Source organism: Equus asinus, chromosome 7 (assembly GCF_041296235.1).
Source record: "Equus asinus isolate D_3611 breed Donkey chromosome 7, EquAss-T2T_v2, whole genome shotgun sequence".
Lineage (NCBI taxonomy): Eukaryota > Metazoa > Chordata > Mammalia > Perissodactyla > Equidae > Equus > Equus asinus.
In genome coordinates, this window is record NC_091796.1 from 109,609,266 (window position 1) to 109,623,903 (window position 14,638).

The 14,638-nt window shown below is 59.5% G+C and overlaps 1 long non-coding RNA gene and 1 gene segment (V, D, J or C); both read right to left on the reverse strand.

The window, feature by feature from the left end:
- Positions 1 to 5,289: 5,289 nt before the first annotated feature.
- Positions 5,290 to 7,677, reverse strand: LOC106826220 (uncharacterized). Its single transcript, XR_011504841.1, has 3 exons — positions 7,275 to 7,677; positions 6,033 to 6,250; positions 5,290 to 5,713 (listed from the first exon to the last, which is right to left on the reverse strand). It is a non-coding gene; the product is annotated as an uncharacterized lncRNA (long non-coding RNA).
- Positions 7,678 to 8,708: 1,031 nt separating this feature from the next.
- LOC106827306 (immunoglobulin heavy constant alpha-like) overlaps positions 8,709 to 14,638 on the reverse strand; it is a 678,397-nt gene continuing 672,467 nt past the window's right edge. The window contains 3 exon segments of the C gene segment in view: positions 8,709 to 9,150; positions 9,362 to 9,706; positions 9,934 to 10,233. Coding sequence covers positions 8,756 to 9,150; positions 9,362 to 9,706; positions 9,934 to 10,233 — 1,040 coding nt within the window.

Below are 14,638 nucleotides of genomic sequence, written 5' to 3' on the forward strand. Positions count from 1 at the left end.
CAGGGGCAGCAGGCCCAGATCCCCCGGCTGTCAGCCCCTTGTGGGGGTCCCAGTGCCCCAGGGTCCGGGCCCTCCTGCCTGCCTCGGCACAGTGAACCCCCTCCCAGCCCCATGTTTGGGGCCCAGGCAGGTCTGTGGGTTTCTGTCTGTGGCCTGGAGGCCTGCCCCGGCCAGCACAGCCACAGTGCACAGGGCAGAGGGCTGGTGGGCGTCCCTGTGACCACGGGGCCAGACCCCAGGGATCGGAGGGGTCCTCGGGCTGCTCTGCCCTCACCTGCACACCAGCCCCCCGGCTCTGACCCAGCCTTGCTCAGCCGCTCCCAGCTGCCAGCCCACCTCTGCGCATGTGCTCCTGCACCATTTGTGCTCGGGGCCTTCCCCAAGCAGAGGGCACAAGCCCACCTCACAGATGGGACCCCCGAGGCGGGTCGGGGACTAAGGGCTAGTGAGTGCAGGACCGGTGGACCCAGAGGCTGGGCACGTTCTCAGCCCCATAGCAAGTGGCCTGGCCTGAGTGAGCCTCAGGGGGACTTCCTGGGCCCGAAGGGCCTGGAGGGAAGAGCACGAGGGTGTGAATGTGAGAGTGAGAGTGTGTAAGTGGGAGAGTGGATGAGTGTGAGATTGTGTGAGTGTGTGTGAGTGAGAGTGTGAGTGTGAGATTGTGCGAATGTGAAAGAGTGAGTGTGAGATTATGTGAAAGAGTCTGTGAGTGATAGTGTGAGAGAGTGTGAGTGTGAGAGTGTGAGGGAGCGTGTGTGAGTGTGATAGTAGATGAGTGTGAGAGTCTTGAGAGTGTGAGATTATGTGAGTGAGAGTGTGTGTGAGTGATAGTGTGAGTGAGTGTGTGTGGGTGTATGAGTGTGAGATTGTGTGAATGTGAAAGAGTGAGTGTGAGATTATGTGAAAGAGTCTGTGAGTGATAGTGCGAGAGAGTGTGAGTGTGAGAGTGTGAGGGAGCGTGTGTGAGTGTGATAGTAGATGAGTGTGAGAGTCTTGAGAGTGTGAGATTATGTGAGTGAGAGTGTGTGTGAGTGATAGTGTGAGTGAGTGTGTGTGGGTGTATGAGTGTGAGATTGTGTGAATGTGAAAGAGTGAGTGTGAGATTATGTGAAAGAGTCTGTGAGTGATAGTGCGAGAGAGTGTGAGTGTGAGAGTGTGAGGGAGCATGTGTGAGTGTGATAGTAGATGAGTGTGAGAGTCTGTGAGAGTGTGAGATTGTGTAAGTGGGAGAGTGAGTGTGAGTGTGAGATTATGTGAGTGAGAGTGTGTATGAGTGATAGTGTGAGTGAGTGTGTGTGGGTGTATGAGTGTGAGATTGTGTGAATGTGAAAGAGTGAGTGTGAGATTATGTGAGAGTGTGAGATAGTCTGTGAGAGAGTGTGAGATTGTGTAAGCGGGAAAGAGTGAATGTGAGATTGCATGAATATGAGGTCATATTGCGAGAGAGTGAGTTTGAGTGTGTGAGAGTGACAGAATGTACGAGAGTGTGAGTGTGAGAGGGTGAGGGAGTGTGTGAATGTGAGATTGTGAGAGTGCGTGAGAGTGATAGTGTGTGGGTGTGAGAGTGAGTTTGAGTGTGTGAGAGTGAGTGAGAGATTGTGTCAGTGTGAGATTGTGAATGTGAGATTGTATGAGAGTGAGTGTGAGAGTGTGTGGGTGTGTAAGAAGTGGGTGTGTAAGAGGTGAGTTTGTGAGTGAGTGTGGGTGTGTGTGTGTTCATCTCTGTGGATGTGTGGGGGTGAGTGTGAGGTCGGGGGACAGCTGTAAATGTGTCTGTGTGTAGCAGGGTGTGAGTGTGCATGGGTGTGTTCATCACTGAGGGTGTGAGTGGGTTTGAGGGGCTTGCACCTGATTGCCTGTGTCCACCTTGCTGCCCCTCTGTGCATCTCTCTGTCTTTGTCTCTCTCCGGTCTCAGCTCTGTGTCTCTCCCCATCTGTCTCTCTATATCTCCCCATCTCTATCTCTTATGTCTCCCAGTCCCTGTCTCTCCCCTTCTCTGTCTCTCTCTCTCTCCCCCTCTTTGTCTCTCTCTCCCTCTCTTTGTCTCTCCCTTCCTGTCTCTGTCCTCTCTGTCTCTTTGTCTCTCCCTGTCTCTGTCAGTCTCTCCCCATCCCTGTCTCTCATCTCTCCCTTCTTGTCTATCCTCCTCTCTGTTTCTGTCTCTCCTCCTCTCTGTCTCTCCCTGTCTCTTTAACTCTCCCTATCTCCTCATCTGTGTCTCTTTATCTCTAACTCTCTCTGATCTCCCCCTCTTTGTCTCTGTCTCTCCCTCTCTCAGTCTCTGTCTCTCTCCATCCCTGTCTCTGTATCTTTCTGTCTCTTTATCTCTCCCTGTCTCTGTCTCTCCTCCTCTGTCTCTCCCTGTCTCTTTATCTCTCCCTATTTCCCCTTCTCTGTCTCTCTATTTCTCCCCCTCTCTGTCCCTTTATCTCTCCTTGTCTGTCTTTCTTCCTTCCTGTCTCTGTCTCTGTCTCTCTCTCCATCCCTGTCTCTCATCTTTCCCTGTCTCTGTCTCTCTCTGACCTTGGTGCAGTCTCCCCTACCTGCACCCTGGGGCCATGTCCCTGGGTGTGGGATGCAGGTCCTGCCATGAGCCCTGTGGCGTGTGCCTGTCCTGGCCCACAGCCCACAGGTGATGGCTGCTGGGGTCCCAGGGCTGTGCCCACAATCTGCCCCTGGTTGTGGGGCCTGGCACAGGTGAAGCAGGAGGGAGGGAGGGGTGTGTGGGGTGCAGGGCCCAGCCAAAGTCAGTGCCACACTCCCCACTGCTGGCCGCCCACCCAGGCCTGGCTGTGTTTGGGCACAGCCCTCAGGGGGCTGCACGCCACTGAGTCCTGCAGCTGGTGAGAGCCCTGCTGACCTGGCCCAATGTGGGGGGACAGCAGGATAAACTGTGCAGGTCCTGGAGGAACCTCGGCTGACCCTGGCTGACCCTGGACTGACCCTGGCTCATCTTGGTTGACCCTGAGCTGACTTTGGCTGTCCCTGGGGTGACCCTGGACTGATCCTAGCTGACCTTGGTTGACTCTGGCTGATCCTGGTCTGAGCCCTTTTGACCCTTACAGACGCTGGCTGAACTTGGTTTGCTCTGGCAGACCCTGAGCTGACCAGTTTGACCCTGACTGACCCTGCAGACCTAGGCTGACCTTTGTCTAATCCTAGCTGATCTTGGCCTCTCTAACGCCTACCCTGTTTGACTCTGGCTGATCCTAGGCTGATGTTGGCTGATCCAGGGTGATCCCAGCTGACCCTGGGCTAAACTTGGCTGACCGTGGGCTGACTCTGGCTGACCCTGGGCTGTTGGGGGTTGGTGTGCGGGTGGGGGCTTGGGTCTTCTGCAGGCTTTGGGGGCCTCACTGTCACCAAAGGGCTCTCCTGGGCCCCAGCCCCTCACCCAGGCCCCAGGCCCATCTGGCCAGGTCTCGGTTTTGGGGTGTGATTCTCAGAACAGCCATCTCTGGCCAGGACACCTGGGCTAGGCTGTGCTCACAATGACTCAGCCGCCTTAACGGGCTATTTTGGGTGTTTCAGCAGGTGATGGGGTCAGAAGTCTTGAGACGAAAGAGAAAAACAAGAGAACACAAACACCATTGCCCCCCACCCCCAGTCGTCTCCCCGCTGGGAACCCCTGTGTCTGATGACCCTCATGGTCTGGGGTCTGGCTCATGCGGCCTGGCCCTGGGTCAGTTCTCCTTCTACCGAGTCAGCCTGGCACCCACACACCCCTCTGAACCCTGGAAAGCATGAAGCCAGGCAGTAATGTCATCACTTCATCCTCCATCCAGGGCCTAGACCAAGAGGGTCTTGGGTCCCCTAGGAGGCACCCTCTTTTCCATGTAGGCCACTTCATAGAGAGGGTCAGGGCTCAGGACCCAGGACATGGGAACAGGACTCAAGATCTAAGATAAAGTGATACAGGCTGAGAACAGGGCTCCAGACTCAGAATAAGTGAGCATAAGTTCAGGACCTAGGCAGAGCATTTAGGACCAGGGCTCAGTGATCAGAACCAGGGCCCAGTGACCAGGAGCAGGGCTCAGTGATCAAGACCAGGGCCCAGTGATCAGGGCCAGGGTCCAGTTATCACACGAGCACAGAGTGACCAGAACCAGAGTTCAGTGACTGGGACAAGGGCCAGGGTTCAGTGATCAGACCAGGACCCAGTGACCAGGACCAGGGGTCAGTGACCAGGATTAGGAGCAAGTGATCAAGACCAGGGTTCACTGATCAGACCAGGACCCAGTGACCAGGACCAGGGTTTAGTGATCAGATCAGGGCCAGGGCTCAGTGATCAGGACCAGGACTCAGTGACCAGGACCAGGGCCAGTGATCAGGACCTGGGCTTAGTGATCAGGACCAGGACCAGGGCTCAGTGACCAGGATCAGGGCTCAGTGATCAGGACCAATGTTCAGTGATCAGACTAGTGCTCAGTGATCAGGACCAGTGTTCAGTGACCAGGACCAGGACTCAATGATTAAGACCAGGTCTTAGTGACCAGGACCAGGGTTCAGTGAGCAGAATAAAGACCAGGGCCTAGTGATCAGGACCAGGGCTCAATGATCAGGACCAGGACTCAGTGAGCAGGACCAGGGCTCAGTGATTAAGACCAGGTCTTAGTGACCAGGACCAGGGCTCAGTGATCAAGACCAAGCCCCAGTGATCAGGACCAGGGCCCAGTGAGCAGAATAAAGACCAGGGCCTAGTGATCAGGACCAGGGCTTAATGATCAGGACCAGGACTCAGTGAGCAGGACCAGGGCTCAGTTATTAAGACCAGGTCTTAGTGACCAGGACCAGGGCTCAGTGATTAAGACCAAGGCCAAGTGATCAGGACCAGGCTCAATGATCAGGACCAGGACTCAGTGACCAGGACCAGGGCTCAGTGACAAGGACAAGGGCTCAGTGATCAGGACTCAGGCACAGTGATCAGCACCAGGGCACAGTGACCAGAACTAGGGCTCAGTGACCAGGACCAGGGCCAGTCATCAGGACCAGGGCCCAGTGAGAAGAACAAAGACCAAGGCTCAGTAATCAGAACCAGGGCTCAGTGATCAGGACCAGTGTTCAGTGACCAGGAACATAGCTCAGTAATCAAGACCAGGGCTCAGTGACCAGGACCAGGGCCCAGTGATCAGGACCAGGGCTGAGTGACCAGAACCAGGGCTCAGTGACCAGAACCAGGACCAGGGCTCAGTGATCAAAACCAGGGCCCAGTGATCAGGACCAGTTTTCAGTGATCAGACCAGTGCTCAGTGATCAGGACCAGTGTTCAGTGATCAGACCAGTGCTCAGTGATCAGGACCAGTGTTCAGTGACCAGGACCAGGGCTCAGTAATCAAGACCAGGGCTCAGTGACCAAGACCAAGGAGCTGATTGTAGTTTTTGGGTGGGGTCTCACTCTATATCCTCTTGGTGAAGCCCAGCTCTTGCCTGGCCCTGCAGAACTTGCAGAACTCGGTCAGGTGGGCACTAGGCAAGGGGGACCCCGTCTCCATGCCCGCTGTAACCCCCCCTTGTGTCCTGAGGCTGGCATCCTCCTCTCTGAAGCCTCCGCCCCCTCCCATCCCCCTCCCCTCATTCAGAGTCTGAGAATCTCTTCCTTGGGGATCAGTTTATTGCACCAGGAAGGCCTGTGTGGGAGAGTCGGGTGGCTTCCAAGCAGGGCTGAGCTCTGGCATCCAGCTTGGCTTCCAGGGGGCTCCTCCAGGCTCCTCCCTGCAAACACAAGAGGGGTCAGGGCCTCGGGGGAGCTCCTGAGGTGGGCAGAGTCCTTGCCAATACCCCATCCCCAGCCTGGCCTGGCTCATGGGAGACTAGATTGAATCCTGCAGTGACTGAGCCTGGGGGAGGCTGGTGCCTTGACCCTACTAGGGGAACATTTGTGCTCTTACTGCCCATGTCCTCAGTGTCTGCAAAGGGACCACCTCCCTGGGAGACCAGACTCCTAAGCTGGGGGAACAGGCAGACGCTCTCCTGAGAGCTGAGCACCCCCGCCCCCATCAGCCCATCGCTTTGCTTCCTCACCCGCCCCCACCTTTGCTTGGCTGGCTCCTTCTCAGTACTGGGGGCCCTCTTTGCCACCAGGTGGGGCCCGGATGCTGGTCACGGTCAGTGCCGTGCTGTAGAAGAGGCTCAGCAGGAAGAGAGTGAGCAGGGTGACTGTGGTGGGCCACAGGCTGGCTCCTGGGGTGTCCTCCTCCAGGTCCTCCTGTGGCGGGTCCAGCACCACCCAGGGAGGTGGCTCCCGGTAACCTGCAAGACACTGAGAGCCTGTCAGGCCTGCGCCTGCATGGGTGGGGGCCAAGCCAATGCTCTCCCCTCTCAGCACACTTGGGGTCAGGACAGAGGCAGTAGGGGTGCCCTATCTCAGGTCTGAGGCTTCCTCAGGGAGGGCGAGGTGGCTGCAACCTTTGCAGCTCTTGAGATGCCCACAGAACCCCTGTTTCTGAGGGTCTCAGGGCAACTTCTGGGGAGATACCTGGCAGGGCAGAAGGGTGGGCACTGTCTTTGCTACTCCAAAGAGAGCTCAAGCCCAAGGCCTCCTGGATCCCCAGCCCTATCTGTATTCTCAGCAAGCCCTTGCTCTTTGGCTGGCCTTGGCCTGGGCCCTGAGTGGGGCCAGAGAGGAACAGATATGCCCATACCCATGGTTCTCTGAGTTGGGCCATAGATCTGGGTCTGTGATTCAGTGTGCCAAATGCTGGATGGGCATGACCAGGGTCCTCTCTTCTCTCCCAGGGAATGTAGCTGATAAGCTACAAGGAGTATAAGGGAGGCCCAGGTGAAGGCCACCAGCACAGGCAGTCCTGCTGTCCTCAGGGTCCCAGGGCATAGACCTCCCATGTTACAGTGGGATTTGGACCTGCTTGTCATATGCTGACACATCCAATCATTCATCCATTTGCCCATCCATCCATCCCTCCATCTATCCTTCCAACCGTCCATCAGTCCATCCATCTGTCTACCCATCCACCCACCCATCCATCCACCCACCCATCCATCCATCCACCCACCCACCCACCCATCCATCCATCCACCCACCCACCCACCCACCCATCCATCCATCCGTCCATCCATCCGTCCATCCTTCCATCTGTCCATCCATCCACCTGTTCATCCATCCATCTATCCAACCATCCATCCATCTATCCATCCTTCCCTCTGTCTATCCATCCACCCGTCCATCCATCCATCCATCCATCCATCCACCCGACCATCCATCCATCCACCTGTCTGCCCATCTTCCCATCTGTTATATATCCTATGATCCATCCACCTGTCTGCCTGCTGTCCATCTGTTGGCTCAGTCCCTCATCTATTGATTCTTCTGCCTTCCTTGTCTCTTTAGAAAGCTCCTCCTTTGTGCAGGTTCTGGGTCCCTTAGTGTCTGGAGCACCTGCTCTATGGCAGCTCTTCTCCAATTACCCCATTGCTCCCTCTATTGCCCTTTGGTGACTGGACCTGAGAGGGGAGCAGTGGCCAGGGTGGAGAGGGATCTCCATCTCACCCAGGCCTTGGGAGCAGAGGGAGGCAGCCAGAAGGCTGGGTTCCCTGGGGAGGCCCAGAAGGTCTGAGCCAAGAGCAGGGGCCCCGCTGCCCCCTTGTGGGAGCCCTGGTGCCAGGTGTCCCCACGGCGGTCACGGGGCTGCCTCTCTATGCTCGTCTCCCCTGGCCTCCTCCTCTCCTGCCAGGAGCCCCAAGCAGAAGCTGCAGCGGGGCCCTGGGTGGGAGGTGTCTTTTCTGACACCTCCCCACCTCTGTCCCTGCTCTGTCTATGGTTTGGGCCATACTTGGGCTCAGGAAGGGAGGTGAGACTTGAGCCTGGGGACCAGGCAGGGAGCAGGGACTGCTTGGGAGGGGCCTGTGGAATTGATCCCTGAGCTGTGCTCAGCTGGACACACAGGGAGGCCTGAGGCCAGGAGGGGCATGGGAAGCAGGGCTGGGCCTGGAGAAAAACCAGTGGGGGCTTGGGTGGGGACTCCCCTTGCCTTCCTGGAGCTGGGCCTGCGCTGTGAACTTCCTGTGCCTGCAGGGCCCTGATGTGTGTGTGCACTAGTGAGTGTGAGCACGTGGGAGCATATGTGTGCATGTGTGTATGCACCTGTGTGCACACATGCAGAGTGGTGTGATGCGAATGGGGAAGGCTGTGCCCAGGACGGGGGTGGTGCCCCTTATGTGTGAGTCAGTGGGGCCGTCCTGCTCTTTTGCACCTTGTACTCATGAGGGGCGGTGCAGGGGCCCTGAAGTCCAGCCCTCCTTCCCTTACCATCCCTCCCATGACTCCCACGATGGCACCAGCCTCTTCCCAGCCAGCCTGCTCTCCTTTCCCCCTTTCTAGTCCCTCCCACCTGCCCCTAGAGTCAGTTTTCTGAGATATGAAGGACCACGTCACCTGCCCATGGGAACTTCCCATGGTGCCCACTGCTCTTAGGACCCACGGGCTCGGACAGCCTCGCCTGCCTCTGCCATCTTCAGGTTTCACCCCCAGCTCAGCTTCAACTACCATGCATTACGTGCTCACACTCATGCTTACACACTCACACAAGTACACCGTGTGAAGGTACGTCGAGGTGCCAGGCCAACAGGGGAAACTGAGGTCCTGAGAGGGTCAGGGCAGCGGGGTGTTCTTTCCTCCCTGGGCCCTGCCACCTCCCTGGCATGCCGCAGACCCCGAGGACAGACAGACAGGCGGCCAGATGGAAGCGCGGGCTGCTTTGGGCGAGCATAGAGTTTATTCAAGGGGCAGGCGGGGGCAGCTCAGTAGCAGGTGCCGTCCGCCTCCGCCATGACCACGGACACGTTGACGTGGGTGGGTTTACCCGACAGGCGGTCGATAGACTTCTGGGTGAAGCTCAGGGGCAGAGCCTCGTGGCCCACCATGCAGGAGAAGACGTCTCCCCTCTTCCAGGCCTCAGCCTCCACGCGCAGCAGGCTGGTCACGGCAAAGGTGGGCACGCTCTGGCCAGGTTCCCGCAGGGGCTTAAAGACCAGGTACTTCTCGCGGGGCAGCTTCTCGTGCCCTTGCAGCCAGAGCACCAACACCTCCTTAGGGCTGAAGCCCCGCACCAGGCACGTGAGCGTCACCAGCTCGTTGAGGGCCAGCTCCTCCGACGGTGGCGGCAGCACATGGACCTGGGGCTGGAACAAGGGTTCTGGAGGGAGAAGAGCTGGGTCAGGAGTCTGCGTGGGGAGGAGAGAGCTCCTCTGCCCGCTGGGCACCATGTGCCTCAGTTCCCCTTTGTAAAATGTGGGTGGGAGCACACCCACACCATCTAGGGACTTGGGGGAGGAGGCAGGCTTAGGAATGTGCCTCACAAACTGTAGGGTGCTGTGCAGCCCCTGGCTGGCAGCATCTGAGCCCACCTTTGGGTTTGGTGATGGAGACAGTCTGTGACTCTTTGAGCTCAGGGTGGCTGGCGGTGCAGGAGAAGGTCTCCTTTTTGCTCCACGGCTCGGCGCAGCCTGGCAGCACGCTGGACACGCTGTAGCAGCCGCTGGGTTCAAGCTTGGGTTCCTGCAGGACAGGGACGTTCCCACTCGAGGGGCTCCAGGTGAAGGTGGCGCCCTTGGGGTCTCTCAGGCCTCTCAGTGTGCAGGTGAGGCTGGCATTGGAGCTCAGGAGCAGGTCCTCGATGGCCGGCGGGCTCAGGGACAGGCGCGGCAGGCCACACAAGGGGCACTCACAGCAGGATGGATGGGGCCCTGGAGCTGATAGAGAGGCCGGAGCAGGTCAGTGCTGCCCTCCACCCACCTGCCCTCCCCTCTGTCCAGCTCCAGCCCGGGCCCCCTCCTGGCCCGTCAGCTGCCACCCACTGGAGGCTAAACCTGGTAGCCCACTCTTGTCTGAGGGGAGCCCCAGCGAGGGGCACAGCTCCAGGCGCTGGGTCATGGGGAGAATGTGGTAGCCCCCCGCCCCTCCCCAGCTGCCCTCTGACCTATGCAGGGCACGTCCACAGACTTGCTGGGGCTGGTGTAATGCTGTACTTCACACTTCACGAATGCGTCATCTGGGCATTGGTTGGCCGACAGGGACAGCTGGCTGATCACGGTGTACAGGCCCCCGGCCTCCAAGGGGGGGTAGTTCCTGACCTCCCCGCTCTTGCCCCAGGTCACCTTCACGGGCTCTGGGAAGCCCAGTGGGAAGAAGCCCTGGATCAGGCAGGCGATGACCACAGGGTCACCTGAGTCAGCTTTCTGGAGGCTCAGCGGGAAGATGCTGGGGCTGGTCACAGAGGCTGCAACACAAGACGTGCTGTGAGACGGCAGGCTCTCGTGCGGCCTGGACCCCTGAGACAGTCCCACAAGGCTGGGACGGTGCCCGCCTCTCCTTTACACCAGAGGAAACTGGCACAGAGAGGGTTAGTGACTGCCCCAAAGTCAGGCAGCTCGTACACCCTGGACCTGGGGTTGGACCCAGCCTCCTGAGTCCAGCTGCACTGTTTTTGAACACACTCCTCAGAGTTCTAGCACGTGGACCCAGACACGCTCCTTGGACAGGGCCTCTGGCACAGGCCACTCCCAGCAGAAGTTGTAGTTATCACACACGGCTCTCCCACTGCTGCCGGAGCCCCAGCTCCTGTCTGGGCGGTGGCACAGCCATACCTTCCCCCAGGGCTCAGGGGCATGAGGGGTTGGCCCCTGGCAGGGCACAGGTGATGACAGAGTGCTCTGACTTGAAGCTGAGCCTGTGCTGGAGGTGACCCTGGGGAGGAGAGGGGGTCTGTGCCTTCTGTGCCTTCTCCCACTTCCCCAGTCCAGGTCCCAGTCCAACCACCCACCACTCTCCTCCCACCCCAGCCCCTAACAAATCCAAGTTGACCTCTGTGGCCTACAGAGTTTCGAGGCCAAAGGCCCAAATCTAAATCAGTCCTTCTGGGATGTCCGCCCGGGCAGGCTGGGCTACACAGGGCGTGGTCTGCCCACTTGTACTTTCCGTTCCCATCAGGGCAACTGGTGAAGGGGGAGAGAGCATCACGGATGCACCCTGAGGCTGCCTGACCCATGGGTCCCCAAGAAACAGGGTCAACAGGCTGGCTGGAGACCAGGACCCTGAGGTGGGGCTCCATCCCGACCAACCCCTTCCCATTCACCTCACCCAGCTCAGGCCAGATCAGCCCACTTCAGCGCAACTTAACCCAGATCACCTCAGCTCAGCTCACAGGCCAGCATAGCCCAGCTCAGCTGAGTTCAGCCCAGTTAGCCCAGCTCAGCCCAGTTAGCCCAGCTCAGCCCAATTCAGCCCAGTTAGCCCAGCTCAGCCCAGCCAGCCCAGCTCAGCCCGGTTAGCCCAGCCAGCCCAGCTTAGCCCAGCCCAGCCCAATTCAGTTAGCTCAGCCCAGCTCAGCTCAGCCCAGTTAGCCCAGCTCAGCCTAGCTCAGCCCAGCCAGCCAAGCTCAGCTCAGCTCAGTTAGCTCAGCTCAACCTGATTAGCCCAGTTCAGCCCAGCCCAGCCCAGCCCGATTAGCCCAGTTCAGCCCAGCCCAGCTCAGCCCAATTCAGTCAGCTCAGCCCAGCTCAGCCCAGCCAGCCCAGCTCAGCCCAGCTCAGCCTAGCTCAGCCCAGCCCAGCTCAGTTAGCCCAGCTCAGCCCAGCCCAGCCCAGCTCAGCCCAGCCTAGCCCAGCTCAGCCTAGCTCAGCCCAGCTCAGCCTAGCTCAGCCCAGCTCAGCCCAGCCCAGCCCAGCTCAGTTAGCCCAGCTCAGCTCAGTTAGCCCAGCTCAGCCTAGCTCAGCCCAGCCAGCCAAGCTCAGCTCAGCTCAGTTAGCTCAGCTCAACCTGATTAGCCCAGTTCAGCCCAGCCCAGCCCAGCCCGATTAGCCCAGTTCAGCCCAGCCCAGCTCAGCCCAATTCAGTCAGCTCAGCCCAGCTCAGCCCAGCCAGCCCAGCTCAGCCCAGCTCAGCCTAGCTCAGCCCAGCCCAGCTCAGTTAGCCCAGCTCAGCCCAGCCCAGCCCAGCTCAGCCCAGCCCAGCCCAGCTCAGCTCAGTTAGCCCAGCTCAGCTCAGTTAGCCCAGCTCAGCCTAGCTCAGCCCGGCTCAGCCCAGCCTAGCCCAGCTCAGCCTAGCTCAGCCCAGCTCAGCCCAGCCCAGCCCAGCTCAGTTAGCCCAGCTCAGCTCAGTTAGCCCAGCTCAGCCTAGCTCAGCCCAGCTCAGTCCAGCCCAGCCCAGCTCAGTTAGCCCAGCTCAGCCCAGCCCAGCCCAGCTCAGTTAGCCCAGCTCAGCCCAGCTCAGTTAGCCCAGCCCAGCTCAGCCCAATTCAGTCAGCTCAGCCCAGCCCAGCCCAGCTGAGCTCAGTGCAGTTAGCCCAGCTCAGCCCAGTTCAGCTCAGCCCAGCCCAGTTCAGCTCAGCTCAACCTGATTAGCCCAGTTCAGCCCAGCCCAGCTCAGCCCAATTCAGTCAGCTCAGCCCAGTTCAGCTCAGCCCAGCCCAGTTAGCCCAGCTCAGCCTAGCTCAGCCCAGTTCAGCCCAGCCCAGCCCAGCTCCGTTAGCCCAGCTCAGCCCAGCTCAGCCCAGCCCAGCGCAGTTAGCCCAGCTCTGCCTAGCTCAGCCCAGCTCAGCCCAGCCCAGCCCAGCTCAGTTAGCACAGCCCAGCTCAGTTAGCCCAGCTCAGCTCAGTTAGCCCAGCCCAGCCCAGCTCAGTTAGCCCAGCTCAGCCCAATTCAGTCAGCTCAGCCCAGCCCAGCTCAGCCCAGCTGAGCTCAGCTCAGTTAGCCCAGCTCAGCCTAGCTCAGCCCAGCCCAGCCCAGCCCAGCTCAGTTAGCCCAGCTCAGCCCAATTCAGTCAGCTCAGCTCAGTTAGCCCAGCTCAGCCTAGCTCAGCCCAGCCCAGCTCAGTTAGCCCAGCTCAGCCCAATTCAGTCAGCTCAGCCCAGCCCAGCTCAGCCCAGCTGAGCTCAGTGCAGTTAGTCCAGCTCAGCTCAGCCCAGCTCAACCTGATTAGCCCAGTTCTGCCCAGCTCAGCCTGATTAGCCCAGCTCAGCCCAGTGCAGTTAGCTCAGCTCAGCCCAGTTAGCCCAGCTCAGCCCAGCTCAGCTAGCCCAGCTCAGTCCAGTTAGTCCAGCTCAGCTCAGCCCAGCTCAACCTGATTAGCCCAGCTCAGCCCAGTGCAGTTAGCTCAGCTCAGCCCAGTTAGCCCAGCTCAGCCCAGCGCAGTTAGCCCAGCTCAGCTCAGTTCAGCTTAGCCCAGCTCAGCTCAGTTCAGCCCGATTAGCCCAGCTCAGGCTAGTTCAGCCCGATTAGCCCAGCTCAGGCCAGTTCAGCCCAGCTCAGGCCAGTTCAGCCCAGCTCAGCTCAACTCAGCTGAGCTCAGGCCAGCTCAGCCCGATTATCCCAGCTCAGCCCAGCCCAGCCTGATTAGCCCAGCTCAGCCCAGCGCAGTTAGCCCAGCTCAGCCCAGTTCAGCTTAGCCCAGCTCAGCTCAGCCCGATTAGCCCAGCTCAGGCCAGTTCAGCCCAGCTCAGCCTGATTAGCCCAGCTTAGCCCAGTGCAGTTAGCCCAGCTCAGGCCAGTTCAGCCCAACTCAGCTGAGCTCAGCCCGATTAGCCCAGCTCAGCTCAACTCAGCTGAGCTCAGCCCAGCCCAGCCCAGCCTGATTAGCCCGGCTCAGCCCAGCCTGCCCAGCCAGCCCAGCTCAGATCAGTGCAGTTAGCCCAGCTCAGCCCAGTTCAGTTTAGCTCATCCCAGTTAGCCCAGCTCAGCCTAGATCAGCCCAGTCAGCTCAGCCCTGCTCAGCCCAGTTTTGCCCCAGTCAGCTCAGTCCAGCTCAGCCTAGTTCAGCTCAGCTCAGCCCAGTTCATCCCAGCTCAGCCCCATTAAGTTCAGCCCCGATCACCTCCTCCCAGTTCTGCCTAAGTCCAGCATACCCCTGCCCAGGCCTAGCCTCCTGCCCTGTGGTCTCTGGGATCTCTGGTAGTCCGCCTTCTCTCTCCTCTCTGTCTTGGTGTCCGTTCTCCATTCTCCTGGTCCTTGGCTGCTCCGTATGGCCTGGCTGAGAAGGAGATGAAGCCTGAATAGCATCCGGGACCCACCTGCTCAAGGCTGCTGGAGGGTCCAGCATGGCTGAGAGAGGCTTCTGCCCACCTCGGCCTGGTGGCCCTGGGCTGCAGGTCCATCTGCTCACCTACCCCAGAGAAGCTGGAGAGGAGAGGGTGGCCCAGGCCTCCTCCAGGCCCTGCCTCAATGGCTGCGAGTCCTCAGCAGACCGCTGTCCCGCTCTGGACCATTTGCCCCCTGTGGGGGTGAGGCTGATGCTGTGAGGGGCAGGCTGGGAGGGGCTGCATGCCTGTGTCTGGCCCATAGATGGGGTCTCTCGCCCACTTCCTGCCCTGCCGGCCGCGGCCGCTTGCCTCTACGTCATGTCTGGTCTGTGGTCTGGCTGTGGTGGGGCCAGGTGTGTGTGGCCTGGGCTGTCTGACCCCCCGGGAGCATGGCCTGGCTTGAGATCATGTGGGCGCAAGGGCGGGCGCCTTGGGGGGTCATGGCTCTACATAGCTGCCCATGGGGCTGGGCTGGGGGCTGAGATGTGGGCAATCAGAGGCCAAAGTCGACACAGTTAGGGGCTCAGGGACACTGAGGTAGACATGGTTCCAGAGATGGTGATGGACACTCCACCTCTGGCCCAGAGGGGAGGCTGCAGGGGCCGGCAG